A 17,309-nucleotide genomic window follows, 5' to 3' on the forward strand; every position below is an offset into this window, starting at 1 on the left:
CCTAACATCCACTCTCACTGTGTACTCCTTTTGCCATCCGCCTTCTTCCTCCTATTTCAATGGCATAATTCATCGCTGGGTCTACCCAAAGGAGACCTGAGCCCTTGCCATCCCAGCAACTGCCCCACATACTTGCATTATCAGGGCCTAAAAGCGCAGAAAATAATTTTGAGCAAATGCTTCTAGAAAAGCAAGCCATATTCCTGCAATATTTTGCCCAAGATAATTTTGTACCTCTGCCTTTTAGGCATTTTAAGCCTTTCCTGACATATGGCAATAATGGTATAGAACACGGCCTGAGCTATCTTTGGCAATGAATTTTTTAACTAGTGTTTTAAATGCATGAAACTGAGATTTGCCTACGATAAACTCTGTAGCATTTTTGCCAGACCACAAGCTGTAATGTAAAGTGTTGTCTTCTACAAAAAGAGGTGAGGTGTTAACTGTGAAACCGCAGTGAGCTGGTAACAGAAAGGTGTTAACTTTGGAGCCTGAAGGATGGCAGTTTATATTTCAATGCTGTTAACTGTTTCACTGATGATTATTGTAGCAGAAATACCGCGCAAAGGCACGACACAATCAGATCTTGCTTAGGCAATTTAGCTATTGAAATCCCATACATTTTGGTGCAAAAGAGAAGGCCCAGGAGTGTTAGAAGGGACCAAAACAAATACTGCATGTGTTTCTGAGCCCTTCACTCTTTCCACATCTACAAACACAAGTCCGCGTGTGTGTGTATATATATATACACATATATATAAATACACAAACATATAAGCACGTGTATTAATACCTGTTTATTAAAAAAAGTATTTTTCTTCAGACTTTATAGTTTTCACTTTCATTTTAATAAACCTTTTTTTTTTTTTTTTAAATAATCTAAAAGTGCCTAAATAAGAAGTTTGGGGAATTTTGTTTCAACTCACACTGTCAGCATGTCATTTTGGTTTTGGAAACAAAAAACATTCAATTCTCTGTTTATTATTTTAGGACTGTTGGCAGTATTTCCTAGCTCCCTTTCAGTTCAGCTTCCTTCTACACCTTTATTCCCCCAGAAGAAAAAAAAAAAAAATGGAAAACAGTGGGCAAATACATAAAGGAAAAAGAAAGCATGCTTTTTTTTTTTTTTCCTTCTTCTTTTTCCCCACAAAACAAATGAAAACAGAACACAGGCACATATCTGGAAAGCTTATTTCTCATATCTATGCATTTTTCACTTTTTTGACTCATAAGATAAATTAACTTGACCTTGCAGATATTGGTAAACTCATCCCATCAGACTTTTATTTACTTCCCAACCAAGGAAGAACACTTGGCTCCATTAATATACCTCCACCTTCATTTAGAAAAATCACATTTAGAAAGTGAGGGATAGCATCACATACATATCACTGAATCTACTGATTCAATGCTGGGCAAGCCAATGACACTGCCGGCAACAACCAGCTCAGATGGCATCTCCTATGGGTTGGTCACTTCCCAGGTACTTGGTGCTTGAACCTCCACTAGACAAAGCCGATCCCTCAAAACAGTGATCTGCATTTGCAAGGGAGCAGATAAAGAAACTGCCCCCAGCTACAGGGTCCAAACAGATCGTTTCTGTGGAGGGTCACATCCTAAAACCGTAGCAGCTTTACGTACCTGCATGGGGGTCAGAAGGTTGGATCACTGTGAGCTACTGGCCATAACAGAGCCAATCCTACCACTGGAAGGTGTTCTGATGATCTTTAAGGTCCTGTCCAACCCAAACCATTCTATGATTCTGTGATTCTATGGCTGGGAAGGGACTCTCCAAATTTTACTCTTGGCAGAACAAACTGCAAAGGTAATCTGATGTACAGTGCCCTGCATTTCTTTGTGATTAGGTTTGGGGATTACCAACTGGCTGCTCTCATACCTCAACCCTTAAACAGAATGTAAGGGAGTATTTTATTCTAAGTTTATGGCAACTTTTCAGTCCAGAGAAGAAAAATCTCTTTTTGGAAACCACCAACTCCCTGATAGTTCTGTTTACTTTCCATCTCATCAATTCCAAAAAGACGAGTATCTAGGATACTAATGGGGCATGTTCTCCCCACCAGCAAGAATTCAGCTTACATTGTGCATCAGAGGATAAGCAGAGGTCTAGAGACAGTTTTACCTCAGGGACTGGGAATACACAAGAAGCACCTGAGCAGCTAAGCAAGTCCAAGCGCTGACATAGCAAATGGGCCTGAGACACCATGTTCACTTTAATTCCCTTATCAACAACTTGTCTTTGGTTGGAGCCTCTTTGTCACTAAGTCACTTGCCAACGAAGGACACAAAAGAGCAAATGTTTCATGAGCTAAACACAGTAAATATCCTACAGTAGGAGCCAAAAGCCCTTTTGTAATTGTCGCAATAATTTGTCTGTGCTATATTTTAGACTAAATGCTGGTGATTTCTGGAAGCTGGTATTTTTTACCTGTGAGGAAAATGCTTGTAGGAACCTTGAGGCAGGAAAGGGTAAGAACCAGCAAGAGCAGTGATGGAATGCAGAGAGACAGCTAGGCTATAGGGCAATGAGACTACACAACGATATGTGTAATGCCAAATGTACATTACCTTCCAGACAAAGTCTAGGTGTAAAGGGCATTGATATGATCATGAGGAATGGCTGCCCTTAACGGGAACTCTTCAAACCACTTCTGATTTGTTCCTATAGCTGGGCTGATCCCATTTCTCTAGATCCAAAGGAAGATATTAGAGAACGAAATGGTTCTTAATCAGATCTGATTATGATATCTTCCTATCTTAAGATGAGTGCAGCAATGTACACAGTCTACAGGAAGATCTCAGAGATTTCAGATATCAAATTAAGAAATGCTTTGCAGGGTTAGAAGAGGTAGAAAATACCACAAACAATGGGGTTTCCATCTAGGGAGATATACATGATGGTAGGATGTCTCCCAGTATTCTTGTTACATCCTGCTGGTAGATTTGTCATTTTTGCCTTACGTAGCTTGGGTGCATGCAGGGAGTACCAGCAGTTTCCAGGGGATTTCAAATTTTAATCATATAAAATATCATGGTCCACAAAACAAATCATCTTGTTTGACTCAAAAAGAAATTCATTTGTTGGAAAAAAAAAATGTTTCAGGTCAACTCAAGATGACTTTTTGTCAGTTTATTTGCCAAAAGTCCAAAACATAATTATTTGTACAGTTCTAGCTTCTACTGCAATACTCGCAGCAGGAAATATTCATGTACAGTTAGTCTGACTTGCCCGGCTGGAGTCACTATAATATCACAAGACACACGAAACAACTGGGAAATGCTTATGCTCCTTGGCTACTAGAAACCTCCTCTGATGCTTCATCAGTCAGAAAAAACAACATTGGCAAGACCAGGATAAAATCCACAGCCTACTAAGATGAATTTATTTGCTGCTGCATCAGAAGAAGATAGGGAAATAGACTTGTACCTGGGGAAAACATTTTTTGTTGTTTTATTTTTCTTCTATAAATCCAATTTAGATTCTGTGTTGCTTCCTTCCCTTTCCATGGGTTTACCCATGCAGGGTTCAAAGGAAGCAGAGTCTGGCCCCAAGGGAGTTCAGATGCAGCAGACTGATCTACCAGCAGGCTACAATATGTTCCCAGAAGGTGCAATATAATTCTGAGGCCAAGGAACAGCCTATTAGCTCTGCATGCTATTAATTTTCATGAACAGTTCAATCCAATGCTCACAGAAGCTGTTGGGCATCTTTCCATTTTGTCTAGCAGGACGTGGATTAAGGCTTATTTATCTTTTCATTATATACCTTATCTTTAAGGAGGAAGCAGCCCAAGCAGTTTAGTGCAGCTGTGCACGTTTCAAGCCCTCTACCAGGCTCTGTGCCCGGCAGTATGCAAGACGCTGTCTGCAGGTCAGGGTGAAGGCATGTCACAGTCAAAGCCACTCACGGAGAATTAAACTTCAGGCTTGTTTGACTAAACTTCTAAATTCACCACTGTTCCCCAGTTTTGTCAGTGTGAAAAAGCAGCCCAGCAGGCTCTTGAGTCACGTGCCAAAATGCCTCCTCCATCCTCCCTGGAATTGGAAACGATTACTAATAGGTATTCTTGCTGAAATGATTTAACATAATGTGCTGAATGAGATCACTAAGTCAAAATATCTTTCCCTAAGTGATTCTCTTACTGTGTGCCTGAATGCTAGAGGGGAAGGAGGACAGCATGAACTGAGGTCTTTTGCTGGCTTCTGCACTTTACAAAATCTCTAAGTTACTGAAGAATTCACATTAGGAAGTTTCACCCAGACTCATTACCAGAGGTCCACGAGGCAGGTCTGGCAGGTAGTGAGGGGATGGAGACATGAGAATTTGGGTCAGCCTCTCTTATTCACACTTTCCCTCTCTAGAGTATTTTTAATGCTCTCCAGCCTAGGTTGGGAACTGAAAATGGGTGAGGAGCTCAGGTGGGCATGAAAGCAAAGCCGGTGTGAAGATGGCACTCTTTGCCCTGGACAAAACGTACGTCACTGCTGTAACTGCATGCATTACAACAGGCTGCAACCACCAACTGAAACACAGGATTTGGGGAGAAATGAGGCTTGGCACCACAAAACGCAGTACTGCAAGCCAGGGGTGCTCCTGTTTTTATTGACTAGTCGGGCTGCCCTCACCCCTCCAAGTATGTCAGCCTCCAAATTCACTTACTGGGGTCAGTACTCATAACAGCCGCATTACAGACTTTTGATTCAGCCTTCCTTTCTAAGAAATCCCCGCACTCTCTGGCCCAGTACGGCTATTACCTACCAACCTAAAGGATGATAAATGTTATTTATATTGCGGTAATGGCTAACCACTCAGTGGAGACCTGGGACAGGCTGTGCTATGGACTTTTTCAAACACACACTGAATGAGGACTGCCCACAGATGGCTGAGTGTATGAAACTGCTGAGACATTTCAGGATAATGTTCTTGGATGCCTTGGACACGATGACCTCCAACAACTCTGCAGCGCTTGTGCTGACTGCAACAACACAGGTGCTGTCCTACAGTAAAGACATTCATTAACACCACACTTACCAGTTACTGTGACGTGCCCTTACAATAGCAAAAAAAATCATTTACTTCAACGCATGAAACTGCTTGATAGGAAGGCCTTTAAATTCCTTGATTAATAACTCAAAAAAAAAAAATCTATTCCAGACCAAACAGAAAGAGAGAAATAAGAGGTACATTTCCTAATATTTAGCTGCTATAGTTTTGTTGTCCAAGAAATAAAGTGAATCAATAAATAAGATATAGAAGAAAAAAGTGATCCAGCAAGACTAAAATATGAAGAACCTGATCCTATAAAAAACCTGCAAGACCAATTTAACTCTGACTTGTGCATACTTGCAGGATTAGGCTTCAAATAATTGCAGAAAAATGTAAGAACTGAAAAACTATGCCTTTAGCTTTTCACTGTGCTGAGCCCCGAGGGTGGATAGCTAACACTCCATGGGAAACAACCTCTCAAGAAATACCCCTGCAAAGATGCAAATGAAATATATCTTCATATCACTATTAATCACTCTTTCTATATCTTAGAAAAATCATTCAGTGACTTTTTTCATATGCACCGAGGTAAAGAAAGCTAAAAGATTAAGTGACATATTCCAAGAATTGTCTCAGAGAAGGTGCTGTGGAATAGGTGTCAGCCCCTCTTTCATTTCTTTTACAATTAATGTTCCAGTATTGAAGTTCTAAAAATATACCCAGAAACTAGCTGGCATTAGTGTCCATCAGCAACCTTATTAAAAACCAAGTGCTAAAGGTATACTTTACCTTTAAGAATACCCTTTTCACTTAAAAGTGGCTCTAGATGAGGCTATCTCAGAGCTTCATAGCCAAAAGCCTGAAGACACCAGAGCCTAGTGAACAGACTTTACTAAGCATGGATCAACCTGCTAGTTTTTTTCTGTCTTTTCAATCAGAAGGGTGGTCAGTCCCAAACCAAACAGGAGAAATAAAGCACACAGGAAGAGGCTGTGAATGCTTTCCAGCTGTCTCATCTCTAGAAGTCTCCTAAGAGGACTGATGTCTCAACATCTGGGCGTTCTCCTTCCTGTCAAACACTCACTGAGCAATGGGATTTGTCAACAATCTACTGAGCATATACGGATGACAACTGTGGAGTTTGGAGAGCTCAACGGCATTTACAGATAGGTAGGATTTTGAGATATATGTGTTGAATCAGGGATGAGACCCAGAATCTGCAAAAATTATACACAGTAGCTGTACAGTTTTTACCTGCAGTTATTAAATCAGGCACCACAATATGCAAAAAGTAGCCCGGGTGTACTTTACAATTACAAAAATTGTTTAAGGGAGGCTGATCAGCCTGTTTCACACACTACAAGGAAAAGGCTATTAGGATGATACTGGAAGGAGGCCTGCTGACTAAAGTACAACTCTGCCTATCACTCAACTATATGGAAATAAAGCTACACTTATAAACAGGTTATGGATTGCCCTAAGCACAAATTTCATGGACAATGGATTTGTAGCTCTCTCCAGCACCTACACCTCACCTAATAGTACTCTATCCCCTGTAGATTTTCAGACTGTTGCTTCACCATGATCAACAGATCTTCCTAAGTCTTTTAAAAAATCTTTTTGACAAAGGGATAAGTCTAGTTGGTACAACACAAAGATGCATGATATCAAAAGATTTTTGCTTTACTGAAATAAGCTCCAAATAATTTCTCAAATCAGCTGTATTTTCAACAGTTTGCCCCCCCCCCCCCTTTTTTTAAAAGTATATATTTATCCACTTTCCTCCTGATAGCATACTGCTTAAGCCCCTCTGCCCCACAGTCCAGAAAGTGCTAGAACGTGGCACCAAACTTTTTATAACATCAGATGTTGTAGGCTTTTTCCCTGGCAATTTAATTGTACAATGAAATCTTTGGTAAGCTACAGTCTGTATAAAGACTTATGTTTGCTCTTTGGTATTCAAGAGTGACTGTTTAGACTCTGAGGCTGTACGTTCTTCCACTAAAAGACATATTATCACATCAGTGTCTAAATATTTTTGTTTCCTATGTCTGCTATAAGCAACACCTACAATTGCTATAACTGAAAATGACAAGATAAAAATAATTTTCACCAATTTGTTGTGCCTTTTACATTTAACACTAAAAGTAAAGTCTATTTCATTAACAGAGTTTTGCTTTTTTGTATTTACATATAACAAGAGAGAAATAAGCGTGCTAAAAAAAAGTAAATGGCATTGTAAATATGACAAAAATGGAAACAGAGTTTGTGGGTTGGTACAGCACTGAAAACCACTTAACACATTTGAAGAGAAAAAATGTTAACTTCCAAGTTGCCTCACTTTACTGCTTTTAAGTACAGCAGTATATAAGATGGCCGTCATGTATTGTCATTTGATGTCCGTGCTCAATGGTCTCATTATAAGGTTATATCTTTGTGAGACGAGTTCTCAGTCTTTACTTCTCATGTTCACAACTTCTGAATTAAGTCATTAGAAAACTTTAAAATATGCTATCATTTTTTGAGAGTGGGGAGTTGTCATCATGTATATATCACAAAGGAAAAAATACAAAAGCATAAAACGTCATGAATTTTTCTTCAAGCAGATAGTACTGCAGTAGCGCTGAACAAGTTTGTATTAATTACTTTCAGAAAGAAAAGGAGATGTCATATTTGAGATAGAGGATCCTACCAAACCCACTAAGAACAATCCGTAAATCTAACAATAGTGAGAATTTTTTTGTTAACTCATTGTGACAGCTGTCAAGCTGGGGAAAACTTTTTGTTAATGCCAATACAATTGTTCATTTAAACCAGAGCCAGTAATTCAGTCACATTGGAACAGCTTATGTCCCCAGCTCTGCAGTATAATCTGCACACATGCATATATTACATCTATATAGTTGCTCTTTAATTTTTATCTTTGGGGCTACAAAGTCATTTGCCCAGAGCCTGAGCAGAGTTATGCAGAAAGCAAGCCAGAAGGCAATTTGTGATGAAGTTGTACTGAGCCTCCTGTGTTTTCCGTGCTGGGAGGGAGAGGTTTGTCACCCCAGCCTGGCAGCTCTCTGCCTTGCAGGCTAACTGTATGGTTTGGTGAGTGGGTATCCCTCACTCACCCTTTTCCACAGCACCCACAAAATAAGAGAGCACAGCTCTTGGTAGAGATACCACCTCACGCTGTGCGTGGTAACAAACAGAAGTACCAAAAATGTTGACTGCATCCTCCACTGAGACCCTGTGCAACCACAACTTGACCCACAGCTTACAAGGAAATCTCAGTACAGGTCTTGGTGCTTATCACAGGCTTTTTGCAACCAATAAAAATGCAGAGAACTCACTAAATAATTCCACTCAAGGCAGGTCCTATATCATCAAGGTGATTTTCTAACTGTGAAAACAACTCTGAACAAGAAATGGAGTGCAGCCCCTACCTCCTCATAGACATCGTCATTCCTGCTGAAGTCTCCTACCCTCCTTGGAAGGACATGGACGTGGACATGCTGGAAATATGAAAGCAAATAACAGTGATTATCAAGATCATGCCATTCTTTTCTGGATTGTCAGCATTATTCTCCACACATACAAGTAACCAATGCATGGGCTTGGAAAGTGAGGGGCAATGTATTTTGTCACAAATGCTGATGAGATATGGGGAAAAGGAACAAAAATAAGAAGAAAGTCATTATGACATGTCACTTTGATGCTCTATTATTACTATTTTTTCTGTTAAGAGATTATGACAGTCTCTTCATGCCATATAGGAAGGACAATTCAAGATTCTTATGCCTCAAAATCTACTAAGAATTTTTAAAAGAATGCCTGAGAAATCAATCAAACACTCATCTATCTGCTTTTTTGCAGTGAGCTCAGCTACAAAACTGCAAACATTCTTTGATCACACGTATATACACAAAATACACAGGATTTAGATAGCTTGCACCTGATTCAATTTGATGAGATGGAAATCAGTTGAAATTCAGGCACCTTGCTAAAACATGCTTAAAACATGGCTCGAGTCTATAATGAAAATTAAAAATAAAAAAAAGATTTTCTTACGCTAATTGTAAGAAAATTCAAATACACCTACATCATGTTAGCTTTGATCCATAAAAGCATTTGCTCAGTGAATAAAATGAAATCACAAGGATGTTTCAGTTAGTGAAATATTCTGAATTCCACAGTTGTGGGTTTTTTATTTTTTCTTAATTTACCCTAGAGAAACCAATTTTGCTTACTCGTATCGTTATCCACAGCTTTCAGTGTTTTCAGCCTAGATATGAGGATGTTTCTTGAGGGTTAAAAACCATGGTTTTGAGTAATACATCAGTGATAGTGTTCTGATAGTGTATTATACTAATATATCATGGGAGCGATAGTGTTCTTGTGAGGTATTAGTGCAATGTATCATCTGAACATCACTGCTCTCATGATGTATTGCTCAAAATCACAAAGCAAGTTTAAAGATGGTCTTCAGTAGTCCTAGGCCTGAAACATTGCTTTTGGACAAAGACAGACTTCCAAGAAAAATATGAGTGAACATGAAAGTTTGTACCAATACTGCAAAATTTCAATAGTGTCCCACCTGTGATTCTCCTTAGAATTAAAGTTTATTCATAAAACTATAGAATAATCTGTCAGTTTCTTTCTCTTCTGGTACAAGGAGTGATACCTTCGCTACAAATACCAATTTTCAGGAATTTCTCTTGATGATATATATATAAAATATAGCCTAATATATAATATATATGAAGCCTAATGACAGCTGTCAACAACCATATCTCCCCCAGATTCCACTCATTTTAAGAGCAATTTTTACCTTTGTGGAAAAATGTTCCAGGATGCACACAGGAAAAGATCTGTATGCCCAGGACAATTTGGAATATCAGTGAGCACACAAGATGTAGTCCAAAGCTCAGTGCAGAGATGCTGCACTGCAGATGCACAGACCAGCATAGCAGGTAATGAATGAGCCTAATGTGAGCTTCTGGCCAAAATGGGTTCACATGTTCAGCATTGAAAAAGAAGTATTTATGACAGCATATGGGCCACTTGGCATCAGTAGAGACATTCTCAGGGGTTAGTCACCTTTACTATGTGCATTACGTTCTTATACCAGGCCATGTAGCAAAATCTGTCACCTGTATCAGAAATCAAATGGGTACTTCCATGTCTGAGGTAACTAGAATCAATTAGAGAGAGAACTTTATTATTTTTTTCCAAGACATTCCAATTATTATTATTTTTAATTCTGTGCGTGGAACATACATAGATATCTGAACTCTTCCCACTGCTTGTGAAATAGAAAGAAAAAGGATCAGAAATTATGGCTCAAGTAGATTCCTTCTCTTCAGTTTTACCAAGAAAGTAGAGGGAAAAAACAAACACAGAGCGGTGGTTACCATGTGGGAGAGAAACCAAAGAAGGGGATTTCACATTTTATGGTCTTCCCAACTTGGGGTGCTGGTATTTTGATTCATTGAGAGTTCTTTAATTGATCATTTTTGCTCTTTAGTGTTATTTGTTATTGCTAAAGCCTCAATCCACCAAGGCACTAAAACACCAGCTTAATTTCCAAGCTGTGAAATGGTTCAGTTTGAGTATTTGCATCACAGGTATAATGTATATATCTCTGTGTTTTGCATCCATTGCTGGATGCAGGAAGATCTCCCCACCTGGGGGTGGAGGAAATTACTTCAAGTTACCAATACATTAAAGTTGTTTCCTTTCATTTTTTTTTCCAGACAAAACAAAAACCTGTATGTCCAAAAAGCCATTTGCAGTTGACTGAAATGTGTCAGTAAATACAAACAAAACATTTGGCTGCATTTTTTTTTTAAACCAAACAAACAGATTTAGGCAAATCTTCTCTCAAAACATTGTTTGGAAAGGAGAAATCCAAACATTGTGTATACAACATGTCAAAATAAAGCGTTTCAACTCTTCCCAGTTATTGTGGGTACCCTCATGTCTGGGCGAGTAGCAGACAGCACTGTTGAATTCCAGGCAGGCTGTATTCAATCACTGCTGATTGCGTTTCATTTTTCTCCTAAAAATTACTTTCCCCTCGTTTTGCATTATTTTGATTAATAAGCAAGAAAAGCAACATACAACAACCGAGACATTTACATTAATGGACCAATCAATATTATCCGCATCAGGGTATAAAAAATGCATACACACGCTTGCATTGCCTAGTGTGTTAGCTACCATTCCTTCTTCTTGTCAGACACTGATGGAGAAAGCTGCATGTGATCACAGGCATGCTGGGTCCAACACCATAGGGACATGGCAATATGTACCCAGCCTGGGGGACATCCTGTGGTCAAAAATGCTTGAGCATCACCAGTTGCTTCTGATATCTGGAAGGAGGATGTAGGATCTGTGACGAAAAACGTTTACCTAGCCACAAAGAACCAGGACTGGATATTATAGGGCCTTCAAAATTGAAATTTTTAGACTGACAGTTTTCTAGGGTCAGGACTTATACCTTCCTCTGTTTTCAGAGCAGCTACCATGTTACAAATGAAATCTCAGTTTGAGAAGATTCTAAAGGTGAGATTTACCAACTGACACAAAAGCACCCCTAAGAGAAGTATTTTCAAGATCTTTAAACCCAGAGTGGACAGAGAATTAGAAAAGTACTGCGAGGAGCAAAATCTGCACTGCCAAGAGGGGTTTGTGAGCCAGAGCCAGCAGGAGCCACCTCTGACCTCCCCCTGCAGTGAGGGGACCCCCTGCTCGAGCCCCACGACATTCCCAGCATGACTGTGGGAGCCTGGGGCCCACTCATCCCATCACTGCTGAAATCTGGCAGCAGCACAAGCATTCATGGGATTGTGCATCTAAAAACATTTTCCTATGAGCCAGGATTGCAAAATGCTCACAAAAATCTCAGCCAAAAAACCTGCAGCCTGTTTTGTTGGGGGAAAAAAAACACACATTCAGGTCAGGTGAGTTTTGCTTCAGCACTCAAGGCCATGCAGAAAGCAATGTTCCTAGTTATGGCTGTTTTTATATACTGAATTATAGTCGAATAGCTGATGTGTCACCACCACACTGGATGTAAAGTGAAAATACCAGGCAAAAACAGACACTGAAAGAGATTTCCTGGGTAGACCAGAACAGTGAAGATCAGATGACCCTGCCACACAGCACTGGGGAGGACACGGACATTGCCTGTAATAATTCATGAACATTATGTTGTGTTCACTCAGCTGCTGGGCTGGTTAGCAGAGCAACAAAACTCTGCTTCCAACAGAAATGGAGATAATAGCCTGTACAAGAGCTCCTCGGCACTCACCCGGGGTTTATTAGCAATACACATTGCAATAGGATGAATACATAAAAACTGGCAATGGGTCACGTGCCCCTGAGGGCTGCCAAAAGGGTGGTAGAGGAAGGGCTGATCCCCCCACACCTGCAAGGGCAGTACGTGCCTGAGCTGTGCCTTCACACAGCAAAACCAGATGCCTTTCATCAGCCTAATCCTTCCCTTGTTATGTTCCTTGTTAATACAGAGACAAAGCTTTCACATGTGGGTTCCCGCAGTCTCGTGGTGCAGCAGGATCAGGTAAGGGAGCAATGTGGGGAACAGAGGGAGATCAGGGTGAGGAAGAACAAGCCCCGATGCCCCTGCCACTGCTGCTCTCAGGCAGGAGGAAGGACAGGAAGGACAGTGGGGGCTGCAAATTGCAAGATGTGCTGGCCAGGAGACCCCCATCAGCTAGTTCACTGGGAAAAAGGATGGAGGTTTGCAGATAACACCTTGCCAGCTGCAGAAAGTCTCATGTCCATTACAGAGACATGGGCTTCATACAGTAGCCTGTGATAATGCTTCTTCTAAAGTACCAGATTAACTGTAGAAATTCCAGACTAATAACCATTCTCCAAGTAAGACTGTCAGCGGGTGATAAAGAAAATCAACCATAATACTGAGATAGCCACATGAAAAATAGGGCAATTTTGTCCTCTCTGTAAACTGGGCTTCCATGGAGCCCTTGTTTGCTATTCTTGATTAACTGCTCAATTATCCCTGTTACAAAATTATTCCGCAGAAAGCCCTGCCTGTATATCCATAGCTCATTAACAGAAAGCACTCCCTCTGCTGTCCCAGAAAATATATCGCATTACCCAGATGCTTGCAAAGTTGGTACAATTGTTCTTTCTAGGCATTGCAAGCTAATTTCTAGGGCCCTTGACTTGCAGGCTCTCGCAGATATTCTCGTGGGAAAGAAATTTCTGTTCAGTGAGTATTTATGAGTTCTTGACATTTTTCCTAGTCTTGAATTAGGTTGGGATGGAGAAACACATTAAAAAAAAAAGTCCTATCCGACATTAAAAAAAAGTAGTTAGGGTCAATCAAAATATTCATTTTTCCCAGCCTTCAAAATTATTGCCAGTATTATTTTTCTCTACTTATCCAGCCATTATAAATTACACAAAGTAAGACCACTTTGAAAGACCTCAGTTTTATAAAAATTAAAACAAGACAGGAAACTACTTGAAACGCTTCCTTTCCTAGAAGAATGCCCATTTTCTAGGAATGAGCATTTTCCTTTCCAGCATCACTAAAACCTCACGGCCTCAGCTGCACACAAGATGCAGACACTTGGTGTCTTTTCCCCAGATGGCAGCTAAAGCATTTTGGTGGTAAGGATTACTCCAAAACCAAGAAGACTACACTGACTCGTGCGCTCTCATGACACTTCTTCTAGTTTATTAAAGCAGAGAAACAAATCCTGCTTGACTACCAGCACGAGAAATATATGAATATGATACAGTTGGAAAGGGGTGATACAGACAGGTGGACATGAGAGCAGCACATGCAGGGGGACAGAGAGATGCTTTGTAAGGGAAGGACAGGGAAAATGGCCGAGATGCAGGCGGGAATGGACTAGAGGAGACATCAAAGACCAGGAAGGGTGTGAGTTACCAGTGGAATGGAGATGGTGGCTTTTGTTTTGTGAATCAAAAACATCATGCGGAGAGTGCAGAGAGAAAACAGAAGAAAGAGGGGAACAGTCCTGGGAGAGGAGGCCATGCAGGCTGACCTGATGCTACCAAGTGAGTAGCCTTTCAGGAGCCACATGTGTACCCCTGCATGGCACTGCACTGTACACATACCCTGGCAGGGAATAAAGGAAGTTTGCAATGGTCCTTGACAATGACTATGCCATGGATTTGCCTCTGGAAGAATGTCAAGATACTTGCTCAGCACAGAGAACACATACTTGGGAAAGCAACAAAATGGAGAGAATTTGTGAATACATCAGAAACCTAACCGAGTGGGTGACTTGCAACAGAGTACATCTTCAAACACGTAGACTGAGAAATGTGCAGATTCAGCATCCTTAATAAATAATGTATCTGTCAACTACTATAAAGTTTTGAAGGAATGAGCTTGTAGAGAGACCTAGACCTAATGGAAACATGCAGAATGATTTTTAAAGCCACTTGAGATCTGAGGTTATAACTTCCCCTGCTGAAGGCAACTTTAGCATTTACATGAGAACTGTCAGCCTCTCCCTCCAGCCCCTAGCCCCAAAAAAATGGCAAAATAATGAGGATAATTAGCCTTTTCATCAGAAGTGGTGATCCAAATGATTTAGTTGACATCTTCTATAAGATCTCCTGAAAGGCAGTAAATAATGAAACGGAAATAAGTATGGTATGATGCTTCTGGACTGATATTTCCTGGCAGCCCCTGAAGAAAATATCACTTCCATTTTCCGGATGGGAAGGCTGAGGCACATACCAGCGAAGGTGCCACAGGCTTAGGGACAGCTGATGAGCACCTGCCTCACAATCCTGCTCCTTCATCTTCCTTCAGGGTCACTTTGCCCAGGTGTTTTTCTGCAAATTTGGTGTTGTTGAGATGCAAATGAAACAGGAATTGCATTTCCCCTCACCTCTGATATTTAGTTAAGTCTTGATAAATGCATATTGTTTTAACACTTGTGATACATATAATTACGGTTTTTTATGTTTCAATAAAATGGCCTATAATAAACATTTACTGCTCTGTGAATAAACATTTAAATGAAGCTCCTAATGGGGGTTACATGTTTTGAAGCAGTTCATGGCTTTGCCGAAGTCTCTTCCTATACTTAATGAGAGTCATTTCCATAATCTGTGCATTATTGCTTAAGCCTCCCTTTAGGAATATTTTACAAAGTAAAATTCTGTGAAATATTATCATCCAAAAGAGAAAATGTTAAGAGGATTATCAAATTGTCCCGTTAAAGGGACAGCAAAGCTTTCATTTTCCCCCTGAGATGCTAACATTGTAATCACATAGAACGTACTTACTAATTATCACACCGGTCCACTGCATTATTACCGTGTTTTTCCCTTGGACACCCAGTCTAAATGAAAAGGTTGGGAGACCCCTGAAAGGTCCGATATGAAGGGTAATATAACGCTAATTTTTCTCAAATTAATAATAGCGAGGCTCAGAACACCCCAGCCAGATCTTGTAGATGTCAAGAAAGGTCCAGCCCCTCGGAGGGGGGGCAGAGTAGTGCACACAACTGTGCATGCAGCTCTGTACAGTTTGCCCAAAAATGTCAGTCCTACAGCCGCATGATTAACACCCAGGGTCTCTTCCCAGTTTTGCAGAAACTTCCACCCATTTTCTCACTGACTCCAGTAACTGCAGGACTCGGTGCCCCGGGTGAGATATAAACTACGCCGAGGTCTAGGGAAATATTATTGTTGGAATACAGAGGGTTTTCAATTCTCCAGAGTATCTGCAATGATACAAACACCTGTAAGATATTTCTTCCACGCGCCTGAGTACATTTGAGGAGACCATAAAACTGAAATATATCTTCTCTCCACTAGCAGGGAATAAGAGCATTACAGCAGTAATGGCCTGCTCCCCCCTGAACGCAGGGGGTAGGGGAGATGGAGGAAAATGAGAGCAGATAAATCAGGAATGGATGTGGCAGGGGGAAGCAGGCGAAGGCAAACCTTACATATCAGTTACTCTTATTCTGAGTGGGAATTCATTATCTCTAATTTGTGTGGTTATTGCCTTTTTAGATAACTGTTGCAACCAACTCCTGGGACAAGGTTCCCGCAGAATTAACATACTGTCCCTGTCTCCTCTTCCATTAGTTAAAGATGGAAGAGAGGTGCTACTGCAAGGAGAAAGAGGAGGTTTCCAACGACAGTAACAAGACTGAGCCCCATAACATTCTCCGGAGGACGAAATGCATTCAGGCCATGGTGCTTTCCATCGCAGTATCTATCAGTGCTCGGGGACATTTCCAAAGCTCTGTGTCAGTACTGAAGCATTTTATATCCTTAAGGATACATTTCCCAAGAGTTAGTATATATCTCCGTGCCTGCATATAGCACTCACTAGACTGTATTTAGTTATTTATAATATTAAAATTATACATAGCAGCTATGTGTTCCAAAACATGGGCTGTTTTCCTATTTTATTGCCGAATGTGCACATTCATCTCTAAGGTTTAGCTGCTTCAGTTAAACCTTTTAAATGTAAATTATTTTATGTTATAAAAAGCTGATTGTGGGAGTTTTAGTATTTCAAAGATGGTAATTTATGTGACTGGAACAAAATAAAACATTCAACAGAAACAGAATTTTTCTTGATCAGAAACACTTTTATGTTTCAGTATAGCTTTCTTTTCATATTCTCCTCCTGCAGCAGTGGCCTCTGTCTTTCAATTAGCTTAAAACAGAAGATCTTAGATAAGCCCATAATTTAACGCTATTTGCATATGTGTCATCCCACAACTTCGTCACCCCACATTTGACGTATTTTTAAGTTGTTGTGAACCAAAGCCTGAAATCCCTAATGCAGATTCTCAGCTGCTCACCCCTCAACAGTCCACCCACCAAAGTCTCTGGGATGACAGGGGAAGCAGGACCAGTCTCCAAATGACCCACAAAGCAAGTCTCACCTCTTGTAACCTCAAAAACTGTTGACAGCATATACAATAAGGGAGCAGAATATTCAAGAAAGCAGATTTTTGGGATGGCCTAAATGACCCCTGGACAATTCCTTTTTTTTTTTTTTTTTCATTTTTTTTTCTGTTGATCTACTTCCTCTTAGCACTGTTGAATTTGGGATACAAGATAGTTTTGTGGAAGTAAATGGCCTCCTTGAATAATCAGACTTCATAGGTCACCTACTCCATCACCCAAAGGAGACTGAAATCCCTGTAATGACTCCTCGGTCTCAGAAGCTATTGGATCAACCCTTGTAGAGTAACACAGTATCAGCATCAACGCAAGTCACCTTTAAATATTTTGACAACAACCTATGCAAACT

At 40.4% G+C, this 17,309-nt stretch overlaps 1 protein-coding gene across 10 annotated transcripts in view; it reads right to left on the minus strand.

Annotated features, from left to right (window-relative positions):
* Positions 1-17,309, minus strand: part of FHIT (fragile histidine triad diadenosine triphosphatase) — a 561,200-nt gene that overhangs the window by 78,193 nt on the left and 465,698 nt on the right. For 9 of the 10 annotated variants that reach the window (XM_083796285.1, XM_083796286.1, XM_083796287.1 and 6 more), the window contains one exon: positions 8,440-8,508. The exons of the other annotated variant lie outside the window; for it this stretch is intronic. In XM_083796285.1, the coding sequence (XP_083652411.1) occupies positions 8,440-8,508 (69 nt within the window). The remainder of the gene's footprint in view (positions 1-8,439; positions 8,509-17,309) is intronic. 10 annotated transcript variants of the gene reach the window in all.

This window comes from Anser anser, assembly GCF_964211835.1.
Source record: "Anser anser genome assembly, chromosome: 12".
NCBI classification, from domain to species: Eukaryota; Metazoa; Chordata; class Aves; order Anseriformes; family Anatidae; genus Anser; species Anser anser.